Genomic DNA, 10,221 nt, shown 5'->3' with positions numbered 1-10,221 from the left:
ACAAGGACAAAAAACCAAACACTGCATGTTCTCACTCATAGGTGGGAATTGAACAATGAGAACTCATGGACACAGGAAGGGGAATCTCACACTCTGGGGACTGTTGTGGGGTTGGGGGAGGGTGGAGGGACAGCATTAGGAGATATACCTAATGCTAAATGACGAGTTAATGGGTGCAGGAAATCGACATGGCACTTGGATACATATGTAACAAACCTGCACATTGTGCACATGTACCCTAAAACCTAAAGTATAATAATAAAAAAAAAAAAAGAAAGAAATCCTGACTTGATCATCGTGAATCACAAGGCCTACCTGGATTTTTTTTATCACTCTGACTGCTCAGCTAATCATTCAGCCTCAAATTTGTTTTTTATGACACTCCAAGGATGCCCTTAGCTGCATCACTACTTTGTCATCAAAAGCTTAGAAATAACAATTAAGCAGATTCATGACTTACTAAATGACACATAACTAGAATTGAGACTTACGAACTTTTAGATCCATGCTAAGCCCACAAGGACACAACATCTCTAAAACATTAATCATAATTGGGCACAAATATTTTTTGTCAGAATTCCCTCTTGCCCTCATTTGCTTTTATATCTCATTAAGTTCATATCCTATTAATTGAATTATTGCTCTCAATATGTTGACTTTTCACCATCATAAGCTTATACTGATTATTCAAACTCATATTGTAATAGCAAGCTACCATGAAATGTAAAGATGTCCACTTTGGTTAAGATTCATGTAAAGGTTTGAAGTTGGAGAAAACTCCTGGAACACAGGTCTTTCTTTTCATCACTTTTCCTCCAATCATCATCTGTGAAATTCTTCCCAACGTCTTAAATGCATATTCAAAATCCCATCCAAGAAACCAATCTAATATTCAGAGGCATGGATTATAATAATAAAGTTGATCTCCATGGGTATTACTGACAAAACAATCATTAAAATAAAAAGATAAAAATGAAGAAATAAGCCAAATCAAAATATATAATTCTCCTTCTCAGGTGGGAAGAAATACGCAAATTCAGGGAAGCAGGAATTGCAATAAAATGTCCAACTCCGTTCTTTCATTATCTGTTAGAATAGAGAGAGAAAGATGCAATAAGCATGGATGGGGATTTTTTTTTTAAATTTTCTGTATGGTGTGAGGAGTAAAATATAAGGAATAAATTTGTTTGCTTTAAAGGTTTAAAATGTTCTCATTTGAAGTAATTACATGTGTTTTATTTTTAAAAAAGCAATTGTAGGCACAATAAATGGTCAAATAATCTTGTTGTAAAAACAAGTTTCAATTAGTATATAACTCTAGTCTAAAAAGAAATAAGGAAGAATAGAAGCTGAAATAGCCAGGAAATAGAATATTTTCCTATCAAAACATCAAAGTAGGCAAGACGCGGTGCCTCATGCCTGTAATCCCAGAACTTTGGGAGGCTGAGGCGAGTGGATCATGAGGTCAAGAGATCAAGACCATCCTGGTCAACATGGTGAAACCCCATCTCTACTAATACAAAAATTAGCTGGGTGTGGTGGTGTTCACTTGTAGTCCCAGCTACTTGGGAGGCTGAGGCAGGAGAATTGCTTGAACCTGGGAGGTGGTGGTTGCAGTGAGCCGAGATGGTGCCACTGCACTCCAGACTGGTGACAGAGCGAGACTCCGTCTCAAAAATAAATAAATTAATTAATTAATTAAAGTATTCTGTTTATTTTTTTAAGATAGTACACAGTGCCAATTAGTATAAAGCAAATTTTATCACACATGGTTGATGAAATTTTAAATCTAATTATTTTAGCAAACAGTCTGACTACATGTATCTTTAAAGAACATTAAATATTACATATTACTTATTCCATAAAGTCTCCTTATAGTAAAAAGAAATGTGTGTATATATATAAACAGTTTTTTAAAACCTCTGCCTTTCAATACTTGGGTAATGATACAGTAATATTTTCATCAATGTGGCAAATTTGACCACAAAATCGACCATATGGTTAAGCAAACTATAGTGTATTATATTTAGATAGCCTATTCCATAAATATTAAAATGGCTTCACAAAGAATTTGCAAATAGTCTGAGAAATGCTTATTTTATGCTAAATAAAATGAGAACAAGATTTAAAAATGTATATCATAATATTAACATAAGTGTGTAAAACAAAATTAAAAAACTGTAGGAAAAAGAAGAATAGAAAAACGTACACTAACATGATACTGAATTTTTACTGACTAGTGAGACTAAAGTTTAGTAAGCTGCTTTTCTTTCTAATTTTCATCATTTTCTAAAGTTTCCATAGAGAACAGGGCTTATTTTTGTAACTGAGCAAAAGTATAGTAAGATCTACTTTAAAAAATTAAAAATGGAGTTATAGTGAACCTACCAAAAAAGAGATGGAAACAAGGTATCTCTCTTCATTTCCCTTCATTTGTTTTCTAGGAGAATCTGTATTAATAGCAAAACAGTACCCAGTGTGCACATATGTGTGTGTGTGTGTTACAGACATAGATAGATAGATAGATAGATGATAGATAGATGATAGATAGATGATAGATAGATAGATGATAGATAGATAGATATATAGATAGATAGATAGATAGATAGATAGATAGATAGATAGATAGATAGACAGACAGACAGACAGATAGATATGGGGAAGGATATAGGCTTATAAATGTGAGTTGAGTAAAAATTGTATTGGCCTCATGATTTTTAAGCTATTTTCCAGAATCAACCAGCTTGTTCTTATCCTCTAAGTGGAACACTATATATCTCTATTGAAAAAACACATTCATCTCTTCCTCTGAAAAACAGGAGATTATCTCTCAGTTCCCTCAACCATGAAGATAAATGTCTAAAGAAATTGAGCTGCTTGAATGTTCATATCCATTATAACAACTTGTACTGAGCAGAGGAGTTATCATACCTGACATTACCCAGAGAATAAAATAAAATGAGCACGCTTTTTCACTAAAATGAAGAGTTCAACTCATTTAATAAGTCAACTGTGCTGTCTCTGCAAAAATAAACCTTTTCACAGTCTTTCTTAAAAAGAAAAAAAATCACACAATGCTATAACACCCAGCAGACTTTCCATTCAATTAGCCATTAATAGAAATACTAAAAAGAGGTGCTTGAGAGAAGAAACTAAAGCTCAAAATTTGATATGGCCAATCATACATGACATTTGGGATTAAGTTCTGCCTTTTAGAGTACTCATTCATTGAAGTACATGTTTTATTCAAAATAGATCTAGTGAAAAATGCGGCTAAGAGTGTGCTAGCCATATGAGCCATATGGCGAACACGCTGGATTCTGATACCTAATTAAGATAGGAGTAGCTTAGCCTTAACATACTGCTGGAGACTGTCCTTACTATGAAAAAATCAGTGACTCACAGATTCTTTCATGGCAAGAGACTTGATCAGTCACAAGATCAGACTCGAGCCAGTTTCAAAAAACTCTTGGTTGGAGGAAACTTAAGTAAAGTTTTAAAAACAACAACTCCTCTAAGGAATCTAGCACTCTTAATCAGACATATATGTTTAATTCGCATTTTAATTCTCAGAGATGGTCTGCCTTTGTAGCGTCAACTCCGATTGCAACAGAGAGATGGGGGAAGGCTATGCTGTAAATCCCAGCACTTTCTAAATCTCACCTTTCCAAATGGTCACTCCACATCAAGGTTGAGGAGCACTGGCAGGGTAAGGAGGTGGAGCTGGATGCATAGTTGTTTGTGTGGTACCTGATCTGTGAACAGACAGGATTTCACAGGACATTTCCTGGAGTATTTTTAAAGAAAAGCAAAACCAAAACCTGCATATCGAAGTCACACTGGCTATGATCAATAAGGATGTTTTAGATATTACCTTCCTAGGACCATCTCATTTCTACTTCCATGCTTTCACTCACACTTATTTCCTCCTACACTTATGTGTCAAATACCACTTGCGGGCAGAGACTGTGTCTGATGTGACTGGGGAAGTTATCACAGCACTTGTTAAATGCCAAATAAGAACTCATTGACCTCAAGTGATTGGTGAAGGGAAATCTAATTCAACCACCCTCCAGCTGATTATTTTTCGTGATTTCCCATTGCTCTGGGATAAAGACTAGAATTCTTAACATGACATCAAAGGCTGTTTTATCTGGCCTCGGGATGCAATTTCAGCCTCTTTTCAAACTTTTTGCCTTTTTGGTCTTATGCGCTCAGGCTACACCAGCCATCTTCGAACATTATGAACAGTGTCATCCTCCTTTATACCTCAGGGCCTTTGCACTGGCACTTTCTTCTGCCTGCAGTATGCTTCCATTTCTTCATCGCCTGGCTGACTTCCACTCATCTGATAGATCCCAACTTGGAGAACCACTTTCTTGGAGAACATCCTGTTGACTAGGACTGGTCCCCCACTATATGACATCTACTGTTTTTTCTTTCAGGAACTCATGTTGTATGAAACGTATAGTTCTGTGTGTGATTATTTACTGAATATGTGTCATTGTACCTAAGCTATAAGCTTCATGAGAGCAGGAACCATGCCTGGTTTTGCTTACCACTGAGTCTCCAGCAGCCACCACGGTGCCTGGCACAGAAATCACAGTGGATAAGCATTTGTGGCCTGAGTGAACAATGCTGCACAGCCAGTCCTGAGGCCCATCCCTCAACAGCATTCTCTATATTACACATCTCCTAAATTCATTGGATGTCACAGCCGAAAAACGATTCCTTTTTTTATAAATTTCTCAGTAATTGTCTTATAAGAAAAAGACAGAATAAAATGAATTCCTCATAAAAATTTGTTACAAGAGAAAGGAGAAAGAAATAAAATCCAGTGTTTCTTCAGTCTTTTTAAATTGGCTTTCTAAAGTTTTTTTTTCTCAAAAATTTAATTAAGATTATCTTAAGCAGCATGGCCATCTTAAGTGGCATGGCATTATACAAGCTGTCCAGACAGACATATAGTTTTCCAATCCTTAACTGTGTTAAGCAAATGGATGATTTCTGTTTTAGGTAGGCAGTGCTGTGTGAAGAATCATAAAATGCCATGTTTTCTTTGCAGCAAAAATTACACTTTGACCAATATGTATTCCACAGCAAACAGAAAAAGTTTAGTGGCAATTTGCACAGAAATTTTATGGTTCTGGAAGAGTGGTCAGACGTGGAGGAGAAAGGAGAACAGGTTTTTGGGGTTTTTTATAAATTTTTTTTCCGCAAGACTTTCAAAGACCCCTTTGTACTCCTATGTGAGAAGATTCTCCATCTGCTAAAGAACGATCTGGTTAGGATAAGTTCTCACCTTAGCTGACCACTAGGTTCCTCTTCCTGCTATTATGCTGTTTGGTTCTTATTTAGAGGCCTGCTTTAACCAAGAAAATGCCCTTGGGCTTGATTCTTTGTTGGCTAAACTTTAGAAGCAGACTACAGCTGTAGGAATTTCGATATCACATACCTGTACAATGTCAAATAGCAGGAGATTAAACAAAAAAAAAAAACTAAAAGAAGAGGCACTGCAAGGTAGTTTGTCAAGAGCCAAGAGTTCTGAAGCATATGTTTCCCTAGTGGCACTGTGTGTGGAGCACAGAGGACTTTTAGGGCTGTGAAACTAATCTATGACTCCATAATAGTGGACGTGTCGTTATACGTTTTTGCAAACCCATGGAATGTACAACAGCAAGAGTGAACCCTAATGTAAACTATGGACTTTGGGTAATAATGTGGTGTCATTGTAGATTCATCAATTGCAATGAACACACCACTCTGGTAGGGGACATTGATAATGGAGGAGGCTATGCGTATGTGGGGACAGGGCGTCTGTGAAAAACCTCTGTACTTCACAATTCTGCTATGGACTGCTCCAAAAAATAAATTCCATTTTAAAAAATTGTTGTTTATTGGAGATTATATATGATTTGATCTACTAATAGCCTTGCTACTACTGTTTCTGACCCAAGTTTTCCTTCTCTTTAACATGCCCTGCATATTGTTTCCAAGGCAAATCTTGGCAAATCATAAATATCTTTGAAAGTTTCCCATTTCTAAAAGATAAAGACTACCATATGTCAGGTGATGCCAAGCCCCTTTGCCTTTCATTTCATTTCATGCTTAAACCCTTTAATACACTGATCTTCATTCACACCAAATATGGCCTGTCCTGAAAGTATAAGGATGAGCAGGTACTAATGGGCCTCTCTTAGACATATCAGCTCTTGCAGCCATAAAGATTTTCCTTTATGCTGCCTAGGATCTTCCTGCCTGAAATAAATCTTGTTCTTGTTTCAACTAAACTTGCAGGTCTGCTGTGTTCTTCCCAAATTGCCAAGTATATAAGATATCCAATCTGCCAGCAAAGTTTATCCTCCCTCTGGATGTGAGAGCCCAAAGATTTCAATTTAGACAGCTTTATTTACTAAGCTGTGTTACAGGATATTTTAAAATAATTCAGTTAAGGTGATGCAGGCTATTTAATTGTGTATTTGGAGGGAGGGTCGGTGTCGATCTTCCAATTCAAATTTAACTCTTGGGCCAAATTATTTTCCTATGGCAATTCTGAAAGATGATTGATGTGTGAATGGGGACGTCACAGACACCAAATGGAGACTCCAGAAACATAGCTCATTTGTTTGGCCTTCTGCTATGGCTCGTTTGTGGACCCTGCGGCCGTTTATGGTTTAGCTGAGGATGCCTGATGCCTGTATTCACAGGGCCATGCTGCCTCTGTGGGCTGAACACTGTGCTAGTTTGTCTACGAGATTCCTTCCAGAATGACCCAGCTGTACCACAGGGTTATAGCTACTTTCCATCATGTCGTTAATAGTTCTTTCTGCTCACCCACACCAGCTCACTCATTTATCCCCATCCACTGCTTGATCCTAAATAACTGAGGACTATGATGGTCTGTGCTGTCACTTCAGAATTTCAAGGCCAGTTTTGTAACATGGCATAAAGCCAGCTAGATTTTGAAGGAAAAAGAGAAAACTAGCCTAGAATTCCCTCTCTTCACCTCTGATTACTTGAGTCCTTGTTACAGGTCATCCCACTCCAATACTATCCCCTCCCTCTTCCAAATTCCTGACCACTGGCTCCTTTCCAACCACCTTCAGATATGTGGAGGCTTCCCTTGTCTTGGGAAACCAATACACACAAACACCTGTGCTTGACTGTCTCTACTCCTTCCTACAAGTGCAGTCGAATGTTTTGCCTTCCTTTAATACCAGCTTCTTTAAGTGACATGCAGACTCAGTTGCTCCTAATTCCTTCCCTTTTAGCTCCCTCCTAAACAACTGACCAGAATTAGAAGGTCCTCTCCCTTTGTCAGACACTGTTCAAACACCTTACAAATAACAACTCATTTAATTATTTGTAATTGGTACTCTTATCATCTTCACTTAAGATATGCAGAAACTGAGGCATAGATAGGTAAAGTAACTTGCCTAAGCTCACCTCCAGATGAGTGGCAGAGTTTGAATTCAAAGGCCAGCAGTCTAGTTCTAGAACACAGGTCCTAACCACACTCTACTGCCTCACTCCCTCCAAATTCTATAATTGGTTTTCATTCCTGTGCTAATAAAACTAGTCTCTTAGAAACTTTTGGTATATGCTCTCATCTTTGATTGTAGCACTCAGGCTAGATACATCTGTATTGCATATTAAGTTCTAGTATTTACAAACCTGCCCCCACTTTTTAAGCAAGTCTAATGAAACTTCATTAAGCTGGAATGAACACATTATTCTGATAAGGGTAGAACTAAATTTTATGTTGTTCGTGACATAAAATAGGGTTAGTTGGTCAAATTAATAAGCAAAACATATAAAGTAGTAGGAGCAGCATTTGACCTACTCAAGGGGGAAAATATAGATAATTTTAGAAAGCAAATCCAGGCTTCTGATATCAGAGGGGTCTTTCCTGATCCAGATAATAATATGTATAATGCACTTCTTGATTCCTGCCTTGCAGGAGTGTCTACTCTAGTTGGGAAGCAATTGAAATAACAAGAAATAATAGAAAATGGCGCATAGTCACACTCCAGAGCATAGGATGGTGGTGTTCACCATCATCGACTTTGTTAGAATTTGCAGGGTATATTCTGAGCACTGGCAAGTTCTTCTTAGGCACCATGCCAGCTGCCACCAAGAGGGTAGTGATCCCTGTGGGCATAAACAAACTGCACATTTTAAAGCTAAAAGGAGCCTTGGAGATAATGTAATCCAACTCTCCTATTTACAGATGAGGATATGAAGCCACTTTTTTTTACAGTCACAAAGCTAGCTTGCAGCAAAGTCCTGTCTGAAATCTAACTTCCTCCTTCTGCTCTATCACTAGGCCCAATAATAGATTCATAGATTTAATCCACACATAAATACCCTAGAACATACCTTATTCAGCAAATGCTTGCTTCTTAAAAAAATAAAAGTGTGGATAACTGAGCAGGGTTAAAAAACTAAAACATGTGAGCTAGCCAATTATACTACTCAGTGAGCCCCACAAGAGCAGAGATTTTCACATTTTCTGTTTGTTGATGGACCCTCAGTGAGTAAACCAGAGTCAGCCACAACGTGGTTTCATTACTATGTGGTGTTTGAATGAACGATTTCTTCTACACGTTTTTATATACAATGTCTATAAGTGAGTAGATATTATTTCTATTTTATAGGTGAAAAAAAATTAAAGCTGAGTGAAGTTGACTTGCTCAAATCTAGACTTAGAACCAGAACTAGAAACCAGGCTTTGGTGCCTAATTCATGATTTAGCTGTAAAAAGATTGCTTTCATAAAAAAATTAATTAGTTACTCTGTACAGAGAATACGGACAGATTTGTCACTTCAGCAGAATTATGAGGAAATGGGTACAGCTGGCACGTTTTCTACTGTCATTATTTCCTTGCTGGTGTTTTGGGCGTGAGCCATCATTTCTAGTCCGGGGCCTGCTATATCACACTAACAACAAAAATAAACGGTTTCCCCTTCTTACTTTCCAAAGTTTCCTTCCTTTCTTATCTTTCCTCTCAGAATTCAAACTGCCTGGAGAAACGAAGTGGGTAGGCCAGGGACTGTCCTTCCAATGAACGTTCTCCCACCCCTTCATGAGACTCTGATTAACTCAAACTCTATTAAAGACTCAAATGCCTTACAGCTGTCTCCTCAATTTAATTTCGTCTTTTGGCGTTTTTACAGCCTCACTATCCAAAGAGATTATACAGTTACCAGGCTTTGTAACTTCTAGCACTGCTTTCTGAATCTTCAACTTTTAAGGGGGTTCTGTGTTTTTCTCTTTCTAAAACATCAAAATATATTCTTAATAGACCTTAAATGCAGTTATGCTGGTCTCTTAACAATGGTACAGACTGTAGAAGCCTTAAGAATTCAGAGAAAGGGGAAATATAAAAGTAATTGAGGGGAGTTGAGGTTTCATAAGGAGGTGCAGAGCATGAAAAGAAGAACTGGAAGGGAGGCGGGGAAGTCTTGAACAAAGACAGGACTGAATGAGCGAGAGTGGAAGGCAGCAAGCAAATACAGCTAGTTATTGTGGATGCTTCAGTTTTGGACTAAGATTGGATAGGGCTGGATGGCAACTGGAGAAATAGCACTGTTACCACTTTCAAATAAGTGGGGACTTTGACATAGTTTGGGGGGATTGATAGCCAAAAACCCTAGGCAGGAAGAAGGGCAAACTCTAGAACATATTGCCCTGCTGGAATCTTGGTTGCACCAGTTATTAGCTGTGTGACCTTGGACAAGTTACTGCAACTTGCTGGGCCTCAGTTTCCTTCTTGGTGGAATGGGAATAAAGGTTGTAACTACCCCTATAAGATTGTTGGTGGGATTCAAGGGTTAATTCAGGCCACCCATTAGGTCTGTAATCCCAGTGCTTTGGGAGACCTAGGCAGGAGGATTCCTAGAGCCCAGGAATTTGAGGGAGCCCAGGAATCTGAGTCATGATTGCACCAATGCACTCCAGCCTGGGTGACGGATCAAGACCCTGACTCTTAAATTTTTAAAAAAGGGGTTAATATATATAAAGCACTTAGAACAGAATCTGACGCAATGACACAAAGTAAGCACTCAGAAAATATTAGCTATTCCTAATTCAGCCGTAACCGACAGGCCACTTATTATGCTAGCCTCACCTACAGATTCTTGTAAGGGAAATTCCCTGGCCCACAACTTCGGAAGGGGCAACTGCAGGTCACCTATTTTGTGCAAAGATTCTGTACATTT

General features: G+C 38.0%; 1 protein-coding gene across 4 annotated transcripts in view; it reads right to left on the bottom strand.

Annotated features, from left to right (window-relative positions):
• PTGER3 (prostaglandin E receptor 3) overlaps nucleotides 1–10,221 on the bottom strand; it is a 181,888-nt gene that overhangs the window by 104,213 nt on the left and 67,454 nt on the right. The window contains exon 3 of one of the 4 annotated variants that reach the window (XM_032155591.2): nucleotides 3,660–3,755. The exons of the other annotated variants lie outside the window; for them this stretch is intronic. Within the exon in view, the coding sequence (XP_032011482.1) occupies nucleotides 3,660–3,755 (96 nt within the window). Of the gene's footprint in view, nucleotides 1–3,659; nucleotides 3,756–10,221 lie in introns of those variants that run through there. 4 annotated transcript variants of the gene reach the window in all.

Source organism: Hylobates moloch, unplaced genomic scaffold, assembly GCF_009828535.3.
Source record: "Hylobates moloch isolate HMO894 unplaced genomic scaffold, HMol_V3 SCAFFOLD_5, whole genome shotgun sequence".
NCBI lineage: Eukaryota > Metazoa > Chordata > Mammalia > Primates > Hylobatidae > Hylobates > Hylobates moloch.
Note: the sequence above shows the minus strand (reverse complement) of the source record. Positions and strands in the feature narration are given on the sequence as shown.